The sequence below is a fragment of the Pelobates fuscus genome, chromosome 5, assembly GCF_036172605.1.
Source record: "Pelobates fuscus isolate aPelFus1 chromosome 5, aPelFus1.pri, whole genome shotgun sequence".
In the NCBI taxonomy this organism is placed as follows: Eukaryota; Metazoa; Chordata; class Amphibia; order Anura; family Pelobatidae; genus Pelobates; species Pelobates fuscus.
The window spans coordinates 310,545,950-310,564,471 of NC_086321.1; the positions used below are offsets into that span (position 1 = coordinate 310,545,950).

General features: G+C 45.9%; 1 protein-coding gene across 1 annotated transcript in view; it reads right to left on the reverse strand.

The window, feature by feature from the left end:
* Window positions 1-18,522, reverse strand: part of LOC134612222 (uncharacterized) — a 460,490-nt gene that overhangs the window by 291,422 nt on the left and 150,546 nt on the right. The window contains exon 2 of the mRNA XM_063456571.1: window positions 5,321-5,413. Coding sequence (XP_063312641.1) covers window positions 5,321-5,413 — 93 coding nt within the window. The remainder of the gene's footprint in view (window positions 1-5,320; window positions 5,414-18,522) is intronic.

Below are 18,522 nucleotides of genomic sequence, written 5' to 3' on the forward strand. Positions count from 1 at the left end.
CCACTCAAAGTCCTCAAATTCTCTTATGATCTGTGTGGAATCCTTAACGTACGATTATTCTAGATCTTATACGATTCATCCTGTTCCACAATTTTTTTTTGTTTTGAGGGGACTTATTACCTTCAAACGTGTGGAACAACGATGGGTACCAGGTTCGCACCAAGTTATGCCAATATCTTTGTGGCAGACTGGGAACTTCAGAACATCTGGCAGAACAATCCATTCGGTGCGAACCTGGTACATTGGAGACGATATATTGATGATGTTTTAATAATTTGGAAGGGAGAGAGAAAGGTTTTAGATGAGTTTTTATCTTTTATTAATTCTAATGAATATGGTTTGAAATTTACTGAAGAGATCCATGATACTCACATCAATTTTTTAGATCTTACTTTATTTGTAAAAGAAGGGAAAGTCAAAAGCAAGACTTATTTTAAACCCACGGATGGGAATGGGTTCATTGAATTTAGGATCACTTGTGAGGATGCTCCAGGGGGCAAAGTTAGGGTTTACTTATGTATACTAGGAGATAGGAGACTCCATTTCAGCCGTTTATACAGGGACTTATACCATTAGCATCCATGAAGGTGCTAAAGGATATCAGTATCAGGCACTAATAGAACCCGTGTAGCTGCAGGAGTTTATACTTATTTCAGTTTTTTTTGCAGCCTTGAAGGTGCAGTAATTGAGGGGTTTTGGCAATTGTATTTTAATAGTCCAGACTATAAATAAGATGACTTTTTGAAGGATAAGGAACAGCATATATGTATAGAAATAGGCACTTTTAAGCCTCCAGCTAATTGCTACCTTTGATTACCGTCATACTTACCTAAGCAGTGTCTAAAAGGTACTTACCTTCTCCTTCCTATCTCTCCAGATCTTCCAATATCATCCTCTCGCTTTGTATACTATTATTAAGTGTTCTTGCATAGCAAGACCACTTAATGTTATCTCACATATATATTATTATTATTATTATTATAGCCAATGTTACCACCCTAACTCCTCCAACAGTTTTTACACTACATAGACAGAAATATACCGAAACGTGCGGATTGTTCCCGATCGGATTGCTATTACTTTGTGGAACGTTTCGGGGAATGGTTCTCGGAATATCGTCGTTCTTGTGGCGAAATTGGTCCCATAGGAATGAATGGCAAAGCTAGAGTGGGAGCTGACAAAAGCTGAAAAATCAGGGCACGATTTCTAAACTGCCAGCACTCCCTCATTTTCAAGCCACCTACACAAACCTTATATCAAAACGTTCACCTATCCCTGCTGCCACTAGAAATGTCCACGGCTAAGCCATAGTCCTGATAGTTTTCACAATATGACCATTTGTTTGCAACTCACGCAATCTATTGACATTCATTGAAACTTCACTCTAGCTCAAACTTGAAAGGCAATTTCTAAAATGTGACTGTGCCTTCATTGTTAATATCTTAGAGACATACTATGCATCAAAATGTAGGTCTGGGTCTTGTGATTCTCACAATATAAAGCTCTTCGCTGTAGGATTTATAGTTTTTAAAACACGACTGTTTGAAGATGGCAACCGCCAAAATACTCTGACCTGTGCCAGGGTGGAGCAGCAAGTGATGTCATAGACAGGGCCTTTTGTACACCTGCTAATGTTTTTATCATAGGCGTGCGCAGCCTATTGCATTAGGGTGTGCACCCTAAAGCACAAACACGCCGCGTGTATATGTATGTGTGTATATATATATATATATATATTTTTTTTTTTTATACACACACACTGCAGTGTGTGTGTGTGTGTGTGTGTGTGTGTGTGTGTGTGTGTGTGCGTGTAAGGGCGCTGTGTGTGTGTGTGTAAGGGCGCTGTTTGTGTGTGGGTGCTGTGTGTGTGCTGTATGTGTGTGGGTGTGTGTGCTGTATGCTGTATGTGCTGTATGTGTGTGTGTGTGCTGTATGTGTGTAGGTCCTGTGGGTGCTGTATGTGTGCAGGTGCTGTGTGTGTGTGTGCTGTGTGAGGGTGCTGTATGTGTGAAGGTGCTGTATGTGTGAAGGTGCTGTGTGTGTGGGTGTGTGTGGGTGTGTGTGCTGTATGTGTGTGGGGGGTGGAGGTGGGGGTACATGACCCAATATCCCCCCTCCCTTCTTACCTTATGTAGGGAGGGGGGATTCTTGTTCCTGCTGCCTTCCCTGGTGGTCCAGTGGAGGTGAGGTGCCGTTTAGTTAATATCCCCCCTCCCATGTTACCTTATGTAGGGAGGGGGGACCATGCTACCACCACCATCCCTGGTGGTCCAGTGGAGAGTGAACTCTACCCTGCGGGGCTAGAGTTCACTCTCGCGAGATTTGAGCTTTGCCGCGGCAACGCTCAGATCTCGCGAGAGGAACCTGGCGGAGCTGCTGGTTGAGCTCCCCGGGTCCTCTCCTGCCTCCCTCCCTGCCTGTGGGTCGGTGGGGAGGGAGGCTGAGAGCAGAGCCGGCGCTCGGATAGCGCCGGCTCTGCATGAACCGACAGGGGAGATCCTGAGATCTCCCCTGCCGGTCTCAATACATAGGCGTGCCGCGGGGATTAGGGTGTGCCCAGGCACACCCGGCACACCCCGTGCGCACGCCTATGGTTTTTATAAATGTATGTTTTAATGTAACTGTGAAGCACTTTGGGCAACAACGTTGCAATTAAATGTGCTATGTAAATAAATAATAACAGTTACTCCGCCCACTCCAGTTGTAGACTACTGGTGGAGGCAAGAACACTTCACACAATTTCACAATTAATACAAAGAAGTGCAAAAACTTTCACTATGTCACAAGATAATATTGTAATTAATCAATTTTCACCAATATCACTATACAGTGTTTAAGTGAATGTTAAGTGGTTGATTGACAAAAATAGTAAGTGTATTTAAATATAAGAACTTCCCTTGGATTTAAACCGAAGATATCCTCAAATCTTCCACAATATATAGATACAAACAATAGGGTCAATCCAACTATAGGGAGATAGAGAACAACATAGTGCAACTCTGTATAACACTCATAAAATTATGTTTTGTGCCAATGGGTCACTCACTTTATTTGATAAAACAGGGCATTACGAAATCAGTGGAGATCACAGGCAGTTTCTTACTTCCAATCACTGGTTCTGCAGCTTTCAGTGGTATGTAAAACAATGTGCATCCAAAATGAGATGTAGGAAAATATAGAGTAAAAAAGTAATTTATTACTTACAGAGGTAAGGATCCTCTCCTTTTTCAATTATTGTTCCAGATTATTTGGACATTGTAATTATGAAATGATTCTGAAGGGATGTTTAATATATTAATAGGGAATATATAGAGACACAATATATCACCTGTTTGTTTTGATTTATATTTTTACTAGAAGGGTTAAGCCATTGGTGGAATTGGTACCACCCCCACTGAGCAACCCCTGTCCGGGATATTCTCGGTATAGGGGTGACTTAGTCTATTAATTTTGTTTACTTATATACCGGTCAGTGTCTAGCTATATACACACACACAAAAAAAAAATCCTACCTACGTCTTCCAATAAAAGCATATTTACAAAGTATATATGGGCTGGAAATAACCCATTTTAAATACCTTGGGTTGTCTACTTTTGCAAATTATATGTCATGTTGGGGGTAATTATCATTCCAGGGCTGTCACAGTCTCAAATGCTACATGGGCCCAGCAAACCAATCTGGCAAATTTCAATGAGTAAAAACTGAAATGGGCAAGCTCTTTATTACCTTGTAATTTCCCAAAACACGGTAATACCTATACATGCAGGGCATGTACAGAACATGTAGAGCTTAAAAAAAAAAAAAAAAAAAAAAAAAATTCTTATTTTCTCAAATTTTTTTCAGACTTTATTCAGATTTAATTAAGTTTCATATATAACTATTTAATTTGAACTGAAAGACACATTTCTCCTCAACAAAATTATTTATGCAGAACTTAAAATAAAATATAACACAATTTCTTATTTTATCACATTTATATTATTTTTATTTTATTCATAAATGAATATTTGATGTGATTTGACAGCCATGTTTCTCCTGAACAAAATTATATATAAGTGTGGGTGCACTTAAAGGACCACTCTAGGCACCCAGACCACTTCAGCTTAATGAAGTGGTCTGGGTGCCAGGTCCTTCTAGGGTTAACCCATTTTTTAATAAACATAGCTGTTTCAGAGAAACTGCTATGTTTGTGAATGGGTTAAGCCTTCCCCTATTTCCTCTAGTGGCTGTCTCACTGACAGCCGCTAGAGGCGCTTGCGTGATTCTCACTGTGAAAATCACAGTGAGAGCACGCAAGCGTCCATAGGAAAGCATTATGAATGCTTTCCTATGTGACCGGCTGAATGCGCGCGCAGCTCTTGCCGCGCGTGCGCATTCAGCCGACGGGGAGGATCGGAGGCGGAGAGGAGGAGGAGAGCTCCCCGCCCAGCGCTGGAAAAAGGTAAGTTTTAACCCTTTTCCCCTTTCCAGAGCCGGGCGGGAGGGGGTCCCTGAGGGTGGGGGCACCCTCAGGGCACTCTAGTGCCAGGAAAACGAGTATGTTTTCCTGGCACTAGAGTGGTCCTTTAATATGAAAGAGGTATTAGAACAGACAAATAGCTCGAATCTAGGTTTGGCTTTGATCAAAACTCGTACAATTGCCTCTGCCCTTAAGGTGTTAAAAAAAGCGCAGTTGGGTAGCTGTTTCAATTGGGTTCAATTTAGCTGCTGTTCTATTTTTACCGGGGGGGGGGGGGGGGAGGGGGGGTTACTTACTAAAGTGAGAATTCAAACTAGATTTTAATATAAATTTTAACTTTAAGGCTCAAGTAACTGAACTGAAAGCAAAGCAGATTTTTACAGTTTGTCTTTTTTGTTCTTAAATGTGAAATTTACTTTGAATTCTCACTATAGTGAATCACCCTCCTCTACAGCTTCATCATCTTGTCCATCACTGCAATTTACGCTTAAAAACAGAGGAAAGTCTGTGCTATGCATCCAGCCATGACTGACAATGGTTACAGTGTGCAACATTTTCATTTAGTGAATAAACCCCACTACACATTTTTATTTTGGGGGGGGGGGGGGGGGGGGAGCAGAAGATGTGACGAATAATAACAAAACCATAAAAACAATTATTGCTAGGGGGATGTTCAAAGAAAGGAATGCACAGATAGCGCTGTCCATAATCTCAATTGAAAAATTGAATGAACAAGATATAATGGTATCATAAACATTAGCCAATGTACACTGAGTACCAGGATAATTTTAATTATGCCTGTATTAAAACAGTATTTATACTCAGCATTTTTAAAATAGTTGTAATACTTTTTAGTGTACCTTTAGTAGTGGTCTGGATTTCTTTTGACACAAATTCTTCATTGTTCTGATTACGCAACGCAATATCTGTGCCTTTGTCAACACCTTCAGCACCTAAAAAATGGTCAAAGTCAATACCAAACAAATGTTATAGCTCTTCAAGTGTTGTTGGAATACAGTTCATATAACCCCTAATCAATCTTACACATCCCAAAATCTTAAATGACTGAAAAGTGACTATAGGGATTTTTTTGAAAGCAAATTGTATAGAAAAAACACAAGATAACAGGAATACACAGATTATGTGCAATTTTCTTGAGATAAAACTCTCAATCTTATTACCAGAGACAAGAGATTATGCACATAAACTGGAACATTTTACAGCAAATACAGAAAGATGAGCTGACTCAAAAGTAGCGCTGACCACATTTCACATCCCATAACTCATCCACAAAGTTCCTATCCATGCATGCTAAGTTTACCCACAAGTCCTTAAGTCTTGTCAAAGTACATATTAACCCCTTCATCGCGGTGTCAAATCAGTGGAAAACTCAGACTTTTTAAAGCAGAACTGCCACTTTCCAGAATTTTTTTTTTTAATAATTTAAGTTTATCGTTTTATGTGCAAAATAATATAACAACATTGTAGCAGTAAAAATAAGCAGTGTACAAGAAAAGAGTTTTATACATCAATGTTTGGGTACAAATTGAAGATTATGCTAGCTTTAGTGTACTAATAATCCTAATTTTAGTAATGACAGAAGGCGAGTATTTGCATAACTCTTTACTGAAAATCTCCAGCAGCACAGAAACAGTAACAACCAATCAGAAAAAAGTCAGATGGCACATAAAAGGCCCTGACCGTGACATCATTTCCTCTTTCTTTGTAGTGAGGATATAAACAGGTAGAATAAAACACAAGTACAAAGATTTAAATGATAATATCAGTCCAACAACAATATTCGAATACCAATGGAAGCTTCAAACATGTACGTAGAAAGATTAGTCCATCCTTGATCAGTATCCAATTATGCTGAAAGAAAAAGAAATACCGTATATACTCGAGTATAAGCCGACCCGAATATAAGCCGAGGTCCCTAATTTTACCCCCAAAAACTGGGAAAACTTATTGACTCGAGTATAAGACTAGGGTGGGAAATGCAGCAGCTACTGGTAAATTTCTAAATAAAATTAGATCCTAAAAAAATTATATTGATTGAATATTTATTTGCAGTGTGTGTGTATGAGTGCAGTGTGTGTGTGTGTGTGTGTGTGTATGAGTGCAGTGTGTGTGTGTATGAGTGCAGTGTGTGTGTGTATGAGTGCAGTGTGTGTGTGTATGAGTGCAGTGTGTGTGTGTATGAGTGCAGTGTGTGTGTATGAGTGCAGTGTGTGTGTATGAGTGCAGTGTGTGTGTGTTGCAGAGCTTTGGTGGGGTGGGCATTTTTATTATTTATTTTTTTATTATTATTTTAATAATTTATTTTTGGTTAAATTTTTTTTTATTATTTTTTTTATTATTATTATTTATATTTTTATTTATTTTTCGTCCCCCCTCCATGCTTGATACATGGCAGGGAGGGGGGCTCTCCTTCCCTGGTGGTCCAGTGGCATTGGCAGTTTAGTGGGGGGGAAGGGGGGCTGGCTGAGAGCACTTACCTCTCCTGCAGCTCCTGTCAGCTCCCTTCTCCTCCGCACCGGTCCGTGCAGCTCTTCTGTCAGCTCACACTGTAAGTCTCGCGAGAGCCGCGGGGTCATAGTGCGGCTCTCGCGAGACTTACACTGGGAGCTGACAGAAGAGCTGCACGGACCGGCGAGGAGGAAAAGGGAGCTGACAGGAGCTGCAGGAGAGGCAAGTAAACGCTCTGCAGCCCCCACAGCCCCCTGTCTGTATTATGGCAATGTAAATTGCCATAATACAGACACTGACTCGAGTATAAGCCGAGTTGGGGTTTTTCAGCACAAAAAATGGGCTGAAAAACTCTGCTTATACTCGAGTATATACGGTAAGTGAGAGGTTTCTGAAGTGGCAAGTTGCCAGCATATAATGTACATTTGATTACACCATCAAGTATAATGCAGGTTATGCCAACTGTAACTAATTTAACAAAGTCAATGCTATATACCTATGTTACATCAATATCATAGACGATATAAACCAGATACCATTTAGAACGTTTACAAAATAACATCACAAAGGGAGGGGGAAAAAAAGAAATAGGGTGGGAAATACTCTCCTCCGGTCATTACTAAAATTAAGATTATTAGTACACTAAAGCTAGCATAATCTTCAATTTTACCACGACAGGAGGCTTCCTATTTGCATTTTTAACGCTATGAATTAACCAAAGTTAAAGAGGCATGCGAAGTCTGCGTAAAGTAGCATGTTCTAAATGTGCTCTCACGTGTCCAGTCTGCACAACGCATAATATCGGCCAGGAAAGATCCTGCCTGTGAAGCGGCCGCACCCCTGACTGAGTGAGTCCCAAAACATGGTTCAACGCCGGCTAACGCTAGAATCCAGCGAATCCATCTGGCCAAGGTCTTGGTAGACACTGGGCCATGGGGTTTCACACATGAAATCAGAAGCTGACCCGCCAACGATGTTCGGAGGGGAGCTGAGACTTCTATATAACGCATTAATGTCCTAACCACACACAGTCTGGGATCCGATTGTGGCGAAACCGACCTCGCCACGTGTCCTTGGAGGGGGCTGATTGCCCGCCTCTTGCCTTTGGACTATGGACCAGACTTTATGGGAATGTGATACCCCAGATAGCCATACCATGGAGCCTATTCATATAATGAAAGACTATGGGAAAGACTTTAGCTCCATGGCAATTGTACTGTGTGAGTAGGATCTGCGCGCTATTCGGTAGTTTTGTGCGTGCAGATCCCAGCTATCTGGGGATAGGTGAAATGTCTGTGTGTTATGTGTAAATGTGACTTTATGTATTTTAAAGTGTTTTATGTTGTTTTGCAACCATGTGGTTAATGGAGTCTGCCTTTAGTCCTGGGTAATTGGATTACTTCTCCAATTAACTCCATGGCAGAAGGGAGGAAACCAGGGTGCATTGTGGGGATGTTTTTCTGCCAGCCAGAAAGGAACAAAAGATACTTTTAGTAACTTTTGAACCCCTGGTCGGATTCATGCCATTTTTTAATATGTTGTTCCCCTGAATGGATTGATTGTGGATATGTATTTTTATGTGAATGTGATGTATGGTTTTAAAGTTATGAAAGTTGTGTAAAAGTATATTTTACACTGTATGCATAATGGGATTATGTGTCACACTAAGGGGAGGGGATGTGTGGGAGGTAACATCTATGTCATTGGTTCTTTTATGCCTCCCCCTGGGTGTGGCCTGTATGTGTGAGTTGGAAATAAAAGCCAGGCTGGATGAGCCAGTCCAGAGTTCCTGTTTTACCCTCAAAGTGATGTGTCGTCTCATTATTGGGGGGGAAGGATTTATTGCATGCTGTTCCAGTTGACTGCTAGGAGTACAAGCCTATTCGTATGGTTCCTATTCAATGGTCTACAGCATTCATATGCTTGGGAGAATTTAAAGGTTTCTCGGATTCGGTGATTGTGGTGTCTGCCAGAGTGCTTGGAGTCCTCAGGAAGCACTAGGAGCATCCATTAACGGAGGTACCAAGTCGGGGTGCCAGGTGATCCGTTACATTGGTGGCAAGCGGTGGGATGGCGTCCTAGTGCGAGGTAAAGCAGCTCGGAGACACAGTACATTTGGATTTACAAATTGAGGGCGACGCTAGTGTGCCTACAGCGTCCCTGTCTACACAAAGATTTGGGAAAATGGGGTTCGTAGACCCCTGGGCAACACACACACCTGAGGAAGAGAGTGAATTAGAATGGAGAGATAATGCCCGGAAAGAATTATGGTACGATGCCCTGGAGGAAGTCCAGTATCAACGGCAGCAGCGCCTTCCTGGTGTCGCATACCAGTTGGAGGAACAAATGGCCTGGCGGATGCCACTTCTGGGAGACCAACCTGGAGGGCAGCGGGTAAGACAACTCGAGTACCTCGTGGAAAGGGAACTGAGCCTGGACGCCTCATACCGGGCACTGTGGTGGTGCACTGTCCAGCCAGAGACGTGGAGGGCAGAGGGCATCCAGCCTGAGGGGGGAGAACTACACAAGCCCTGGCCTGTTGTGGAAAGCCTTAGTGGAGGATGTCGACTTCGGCAGTCCAGCAGAGTCACGGTGTGGCGAAACCGACCTCGCCACGTGTCTTTGGAGGGGGCTAATTGCCCGCCTCTTGCCTTTGGACTATGGACCAGACTTTATGGGAATGTGATACCCCAGATAGCCATACCATGGAGCCTATTCATATAATGAAAGACTATGGGAAAGACTTTAGCTCCATGGCAATTGTACTGTGTGAGTAGGATCTGCGCGCTATTCGGTAGTTTTGTGCGTGCAGATCCCAGCTATCTGGGGATATGTGAAATGTCTGTGTGTTATGTGTAAATGTGACTTTATGTATTTTAAAGTGTTTTATGTTGTTTTGCAACCATGTGGTTAATGGAGTCTGCCTTTAGTCCTGGGTAATTGGATTACTTCTCCAATTAACTCCAGGGCAGAAGGGAGGAAACCAGGGTGCATTGTGGGGATGTTTTTCTGCCAGCCAGAAAGGAACAAAACATACTTTTAGTAACTTTTGAACCCCTGGTCGGATTCATGCCAATTTTTAATATGTTGTTCCCCTGAATGGATTGATTGTGGATATGTATTTTTATGTGAATGTGATGTATGGTTTTAAAGTTATGAAAGTTGTGTAAAAGTATATTTTACACTGTATGCATAATGGGATTATGTGTCACACTAAGGGGAGGGGATGTGTGGGAGGTAACATCTATGTCATTGGTTCTTTTATGCCTCCCCCTGGGTGTGGCCTGTATGTGTGAGTTGGAAATAAAAGCCAGGCTGGATGAGCCAGTCCAGAGTTCCTGTTTTACCCTCAAAGTGATGTGTCGTCTCATTATTGGGGGGAAGGATATATTGCATGCTGTTCCAGTTGACTGCTAGGAGTACAAGCCTATTCATATGGTTCCTATTCAATGGTCTACAGCATTCATATGCTTGGGAGAATTTAAAAGGTTTCTCGGATTCGGTGATTATGGTGTCTGCCAGAGTGCTTGGAGTCCTCAGGAAGCACTAGGAGCATCCATTAACGGAGGTACTCAGTCGGGGTGCCAGGCGATCCGTTACACACGGTACTGGGCTATCTTTCATTACCGAGGTGAGATGATACAGGGCCCGAGATCTATTGGACTCGGAGAAGACCTCCGCCGTTTCGCTGCCATGGAACGAGAGCTGGAGATGGACTATGTAGAACTATTAAATTCCTGCCAGCCGCAGAGCAGGGACGCAGACCGGGAAAACTGGGTGGCAGACCCAGACCTGCTAGCCTATAGCTGGGAAAACGCGGCAGAGGTACCCCCTGCTTCACTACCAGTTGCAGAAGTAGGGGACCTCATAGACTGGTCCTGGAGAGACCCACAGATGGCAGGTGGAGATGGGATCGAGGTCTCTCTACTGGCCCTACAGGGATGCTGGGCAGTCGGCCCAGATCTCCAGCGGCAGGTTACAGTTCAGAGAGAGGAGCTTGTTACACCCTCTCTCCAGCGGCAGCCTAACCCACCAAGGGGAGACCGTAAGCCCCACACCAGCGCAGATGGGACCGTGGTCTCTGCGCCCAAGTTACAGGGAGCTGAAGGAGCCGTCCTCCCTCCCCAGCGGCAGTGTGATTTGTTGGGAATTGGGAGCCCGGTCTCCATTCCCCAGCGGCAGAGTATCCAGCAGGGAATAGAGAGCCCAGCCCCCTTTCCCCCACAGCAGGACTCTGTGCTGGGAGGAGAGACAGTCGGTCTCCCTCCGCAGAGACAGGAAGTATGCATGGGAGAGGAGATTGTTACCACCTCTCCCCAGCGGCGGATCATTAATGTACAGGGAATAGAGAGCCCAGTCTCCATTCCCCAGCGGCAGAGTGTTCTAATGGGAGAGGAGCTCGTTACCACCTCTCCCCAGCGGCAGCTTAATGTACCAGGGGGAGACTGTAAGCCCCACACCTGTGCAGATGGGACCGTGGTCTCTGCACTTCCAGCACAGGGGGTAGGGACGGTCGGTCCTGCCCCCCCACAACTGGGCTGTTTAGCCAAAGGGGAGACCGTCTGTCTCCAGCAGCAGAGCTGTGTAACTAAAGGGGAGACAGTCGGTCTCCAGCAGCAGAGTTGTGTAACTCAAGGGGAGACAGTCGGTCTCCAGCAGCAGAGCGGTGTAACTCAAGGGGAGACAGTCGGTCTCCAGCAGCAGAGTGGTGTAACTCAAGGGGAGACAGTCGGTCTCCAGCAGCAGAGCGGTGTATTTAAAGGGGAGACAGTCTGTCTCCAGCAGCAGAGCTGTGTAACTCAAGGGGAGACAGTCGGTCTCCAGCAGCAGAGCTGTGTAACTCAAGGGGAGACAGTCGGTCTCCAGCAGCAGAGCTGTGTAACTCAAGGGGAGACAGTCGGTCTCCAGCAGCAGAGCGGTGTAACTCAAGGGGAGACAGTCGGTCTCCAGCAGCAGAGCGGTGTAACTCAAGGGGAGACAGTCGGTCTCCAGCAACCAGGCTCCAACCAGACTACTCCCGTGGTAGTGCTGGCAACAGGACAGAGTACCGCTGGTCTCTGCCCCCTCAGCAACCTACCAAGGCAGCCTACCAGTCCCCCACACAGCCGTGGTGAGGCACCTGAACCTGGACAAGATTCTCCCTCACCCAGGTGTAGTAACTGTTTATTGTGGGTGGGCTGCTCTGCTGTTTCTGTCTTGTGGGTGGGCTGCTGGACTAACAAGGGCACTGACCGGCAGGAGGTCAAGTACCCTGTTAGTCTGGGGGGTAAAGGGGAGAAGTGTGGCGAAACCGACCTCGCCACGTGTCCTTGGAGGGGGCTGATTGCCCGCCTCTTGCCTTTGGACTATGGACCAGACTTTATGGGAATGTGATACCCCAGATAGCCTATTCATATAATGAAAGACTATGGGAAAGACTTTAGCTCCATGGCAATTGTACTGTGTGAGTAGGATCTGCGCGCTATTCGGTAGTTTTGTGCGTGCAGATCCCAGCTATCTGGGGATAGGTGAAATGTCTGTGTGTTATGTGTAAATGTGACTTTATGTATTTTAAAGTGTTTTATGTTGTTTTGCAACCATGTGGTTAATGGAGTCTGCCTTTAGTCCTGGGTAATTGGATTACTTCTCCAATTAACTCCAGGGCAGAAGGGAGGAAACCAGGGTGCATTGTGGGGATGTTTTTCTGCCAGCCAGAAAGGAACAAAAGATACTTTTAGTAACTTTTGAACCCCTGGTCGGATTCATGCCATTTTTTAATATGTTGTTCCCCTGAATGGATTGATTGTGGATATGTATTTTTATGTGAATGTGATGTATGGTTTTAAAGTTATGAAAGTTGTGTAAAAGTATATTTTACACTGTATGCATAATGGGATTATGTGTCACACTAAGGGGAGGGGATGTGTGGGAGGTAACATCTATGTCATTGGTTCTTTTATGCCTCCCCCTGGGTGTGGCCTGTATGTGTGAGTTGGAAATAAAAGCCAGGCTGGATGAGCCAGTCCAGAGTTCCTGTTTTACCCTCAAAGTGATGTGTCGTCTCATTATTGGGGGGGAAGGATTTATTGCATGCTGTTCCAGTTGACTGCTAGGAGTACAAGCCTATTCGTATGGTTCCTATTCAATGGTCTACAGCATTCATATGCTTGGGAGAATTTAAAGGTTTCTCGGATTCGGTGATTGTGGTGTCTGCCAGAGTGCTTGGAGTCCTCAGGAAGCACTAGGAGCATCCATTAACGGAGGTACCAAGTCGGCGTGCCAGGTGATCCGTTACACCGATACAATAAAAAAAACGTTTATAAAACCATTTCAGTGAAAGGTACGGGTTATCCGGCCACTCCATCAGGAAGTGTATCACCACATCCACATGCCATAGGCATGCATATTTCGGTGCTGGAGGTCTCGACATCTTGGCATCCTGAATCAAGCGGCAAACTAACGGGTCTTGACCCACCGGAATGCCCTGTATCGGTACATGCGCTGCCGATATGGCCGATCTAATCACATTAAGGGATCGGTACAAGCGCCCTTGTGAGAACAGATGAGATAGATTGTTTAGTATCACAGGAATAGGTGCTGTAAAGGGATCGGAGTCCCTCTCCATACACCAACTATTCCAGGCTGTCCATGCGGAAATGTAACATCTTCTGGTGCCAGGAGCCCATGAATCCCAAGGGAGGTCTTTGGTAGATTGTGATAGGGCCTGGACTGACCAGGAACCCTTGAAAATCGTCCAGACTACCAGGTCTAGCTTCTGATCTAGAACGAGGGGGTGATGTTCCCCTCCTGGTCCTGTCAGAAGTAGAGGGAAGGATGGTAGTGTGTCATAGGACATCTCTAATAGGTCCGGGAACAAGGTCTGGCTCTGCCAAAGGGGAGTGAGAAGCAGTAGGGATATCTTGTAGATCCGTACATGTCGGATCACCCTTGCAATCATGGAAAACAGGGGAAAGGCATATGCCCCCTGTTTTGGCCATGTTTGCAGGAACGCATCCACTGCCTTGCAATTCGGGTCCGGAAGCCAACTGTGGTAGTTCGGTAGTTAGTGGTTGGTCCGGGACGCGAATAGATCCAGACTCAACGGGTGTTTCCGAAGCCTCAATTGTTGGAATATTGAGATGTTAAGTTTCCAGTCACTGTTGTCACTCCTGGCATATGTCCTTGGTGGCCTACGTGAGGGCTTGTGACCTGGCTCCGCCCAGGCGGTTGATGTATTGTACTGCCGAAATATTGTCCATGCGGAGCAGAATGCAGCAGTCTGACATGTCTTTGGCTAGGCTGCGAATGGCGAAGGACCCCGCTATCAATTCCAGGCAGTTGATGTGGAGGTCGGTTTCTTTGCCCTGCCAAGGTCCCCCTGTGGAGGAGTCCACGCAGTGTGCACCCCCACCCCAGAGACTGGCATCTGATTCCACGATGAAGTCTGGATATGAACCAAAGATTGCTTTGCCATTCCAGGCTTGCATGTGTAGCAGCCACCATCGAAGTTCTGTCTGAACGTCGTCCGAGAGCTGGATCCAATGATCGTATGAGTGACCCGAGCGCAGGCATCGCACTTTCAGGCGTTGCATGGCTCTGAAGTGTAGAGGTCCTGTGGTGGAATCTCGGTAAAAATAAATTTAGTAGGCCGAGATTACCACGTGGCATGTGTACGTGCATATGCTGACGTATCGATCAGTTGGTTGCACGAGGCAAGATACGATCAGTAGTGTACGGAGCATGTGCAAGAATACAGGATGTAGTATTCCCCTCCTCCATTGTGCTGGACAAGCCATGCGGTCAAGCAGGAAGTTAATTCTTATTTGTATTGATTGGTCAAGAGAATGTGCGGGTGGAGCTTAATATGGGAGGAGTTATGTGCCTATATAAGGAGCCTGCACTATTGTCCGGGGCTCAGAACTTGCTGTATTTTGGTGACATTAGTCCCTCTGAGTCCCGATCGGTGATCCAATAAAGAATCTCTTCCTTCCTGAAGAAACCTGTGTCCATCTCTCTGTGCTTCGCTTCCGTCAGTTTCTCCGGTATCATTTGGTACATTGGCCGGGAAGCTCATCGTTCAACGGTAGCTGAGAGGCAGAGGCGTGAGACGGTCTATCTTTGCCCACGTTCTCTACGGCTGCACCCCTGAACTTCTGCGTGGACCTCCCTTCGTCTCGGCGCCACTGGTCTGTTGTCCAGGAGATCATCGGCCTCTACGTGAGAAGTGCTGGGGTGTCCCCGTCGATGAGTGTGAACTCAGGTTCAGGAACGAGGAGGTAAGACAACTGCTGTTTTAGACGGCAGAACCCACTAGGGGTATACCGATTGTGCGGTAGGCCCAAAGGGGTTTGAATCTGTGTATCTGCCCCCTCTGTCGGAGGGAAGGAGCGAAGGCGCACCGCTCGATCGAACGCTCTTTAGTCAGACCGTTTGATTTTGTTAGTCAGGTGGGGTCCTGGTGTAAATAGCCCTAGCCGGACACCGGTGTCTTGTCTAGACTAGCGTTCTAGGGTGTATATTACGTTCGCTAGGTCGGAGGGACCGGGAGACTAAGCGGCGCCTGTGTAAATTCGGTTCGCTAGCTCTCAACCTATCTGGGCTAAGTGGTAAGGCGTGTAAATTTGGAACCCACTAGACTTTTGATAGTGCGACTAAGAGGCGCCTGTGTAAATTCGGTTCTCTAGCTCGCTATATGTGGTGATTGGGCAGTGTGGCTAACCAAAACGGGTGTATATAGTTTTAGGTAGTCCATTCAAGGTACTGGCCAATAGTTTAGTTGGGAATTGTAAATGTGATAAAGATTGTTTAGTAAAGTGTATATCTTGTTAGATAGCGCGAGCTCAGCCGTCTAGCGAGAGTGTTAATAGTGTGTTGCTGTATCATAGTGCACGGTACCCAGGGGTGTATCCTGGTTTTGTGCTGCCCTAGGCAGGACAAAACTCAGGCGCCCCCTCACGCCCCCCCCCTGCCACCCCCACCCAACCCTTCCCCCGCCTTCTAAATACACACACACTGACAGATACGCATCCATTAGCTACCTGTTAGCTAATGGATGCGTATCTGTCAGTGTGTGTGTGTGAGTGTATGAGTGTGTCTGTGTATGAGTGTGTCTGTTAGTGAGTGTGAGTGTGTCTGTTAGTGAGTGTGTCTGTTAGTGAGTCTGTTAGCTGCTAACAGACACACTCACACACTCACTAACAGACACACTCACACACACTAACAGACACACACACACACACTAACAGACACACTCACTCACTTTTTTTTTATTTACCCCCCCAGCCTCCTTACCTTTGGGAATGCTGGGGGGGGTTCTCCCTCTCCCTGGGGTCTAGTGGGGCTGCCGGTCGGGCTGCTGGGCTGGTTGCTGGGCGGGCGGATGGCGAGGGAGCACTTCCTCTGAGCTGTCTGCTCAGCTCCCTCGCGCGCCGCACAGTGAGGCTGGGAGGCGGAGCCGGAATATGACGTCATATTCCGGCTCCCAGCCTCACTCTGCGGCGCGCGAGGGAGCTGAGCAGACAGCTCAGAGGAAGTGCTCCCTCGCCAGCCGCCCGCCCAGCAACCAGCCCAGCAGCCACCAGCCCAGGATGTCTGTTAGCCGCAAGGCTAACAAGGCATTTGCCCTGGGCGTTAGGGGGCGGCTTTTTTTGCCGCCCCCTGGAAAATGCCGCCCAAGGCAAATGCCTTGTTTGCCTCGCGGCAAATACACCCCTGACGGTACCATAACCCTGTATATTTACTGACACTGTATATAAGTACTAATCATTGTCGTCTATTGCATGTTTAACACCATAACCACTAATAATTGTATTGTGACCTTAACTTGTGCTTTGACCTATGCTAACCGTACTGTAACCGCTATTTGTAAAAGACGATGTTACTGGGGTGTGTTATAGACGGGTAATTCATATATAGAGAATTATAGCGTGGGTGACTGTATAGTTTCGCCAAAGGGCATAATATTGATTATATAGTGACTGGTGTAACAGCTGTGTGTGTACGGGAATTCCCTGAGTGTTTATTGTTATTGTGTACGTTTCACTTGGTAACCGTACCACGTGGTGCTGTTGCCAGAGGAAACGGGTGTGATTGTTGAATAGTACGCGTGTATAGTATTCGTTGTCGACGACGTTCCATTGATAAGTATGGGTGCGTCGCAGTCAACGATCCCGGATCCCTTAGGTTGTATGGTGAAGAATTTTAAAAAGGGATTCAAAACATGTGATTTTGGGGTTAAAATGTCTCCTGTACGTTTGGTCACTTTGTGTACTAGGGAGTGGCCTACTTTGGTTGCGGCATGGCCGCCACGTGGCAGTTTGGATCCAACTCTGGTACAGCGCTTACATGTGGCTGTATCAGGTAGGCCTGAACTTTACGGCCAGTTTCCTTATATTGATTGTTGGAGACAGGCCGTAAATGACTCGCCAAAATGGCTCCAGACATGCCACGAGGAGCAGTGTCGCCTCATGGTAGCTAGGACTTGTTTGTCCACTAGGACTGGTGTTAGGCCCATTTTGGACACGCCCCCTGAGTCCGAGATTCCTTTGCCGCCCCCTTACTTTCCGTTAAGAGGAAGTGACGCAAATGCAGGAAGTCCTGCAACCCTCCCCTCATTACCCTCATCCACTTCCGCTTCCTCCTCCAGTACAGGATCCACCCCCCCTCGTACTAAATCTCCCCTTCCGGAATCAGAACCAACCCCCATTAAAAACCAATATCCTGATTTGGCGCCACTTCAGACTTCCGGTCAAGCTTCATCTAGCTCGGCTCGAAGTGTTTTATTTACAACCTTTTCCCAAAACCAAGCTCCCACATCCCCATACCCTATTTCTCCCCGACTGGAACCTATGACTGACGCCCCTCCACGTAGCCCCATACAGACCCGACAGTTGACCGGTGCCCAACAATTAAAACACTATCAGATGCCTCTTCGTCTGAATCCTGGGTCAGCCTATATCGATGCCGCAGGCCAAATGGCACATGCTGACCCAGTCTTTGTATATGTCCCATTCACGACAACCGATCTCTTAAATTGGAAGACCCACAATTCCTCGTATACTGAGAAACCACAAGCTATGACTGATCTGTTCACCTCAATAGTACAGACACATAACCCGACATGGGCTGATTGCCAGCAGTTATTAATGACTTTGTTTAATAATGAGGAAAGGACAAGAATTAATCAAGCGGCCATTAAAGCACTAGAGGATAAAGCCCGTACTTTAAACCAAGCCAATCCATCAGCATGGGCCGGAACACATTATCCCAACACCGATCCCGATTGGAATGTAAACGGTGCTGATATGGTTCAACTCAGAGCCTATAGAGACGCTATAATTGCTGGCATGAAAGCCGGAGGAAAGAAAGCCATTAACATGTCGAAGACAGTTGAGGTGATTCAGAAAAGCGATGAAGCGCCCAGTGTCTTTTATGACCGATTATTGGAGGCATACCGCTTGTATACCCCCTTTAATCCGGAAGACGCAGATAATTCCCGAATGGTGAACTCCGCCTTTGTCAGACAAGCTTACGGAGATATTAAGCGCAAGCTACAAAAGTTAGAAGGGTTTGCAGGTATGTCAATCACCCAACTAATGGAGGTAGCGAATAAGGT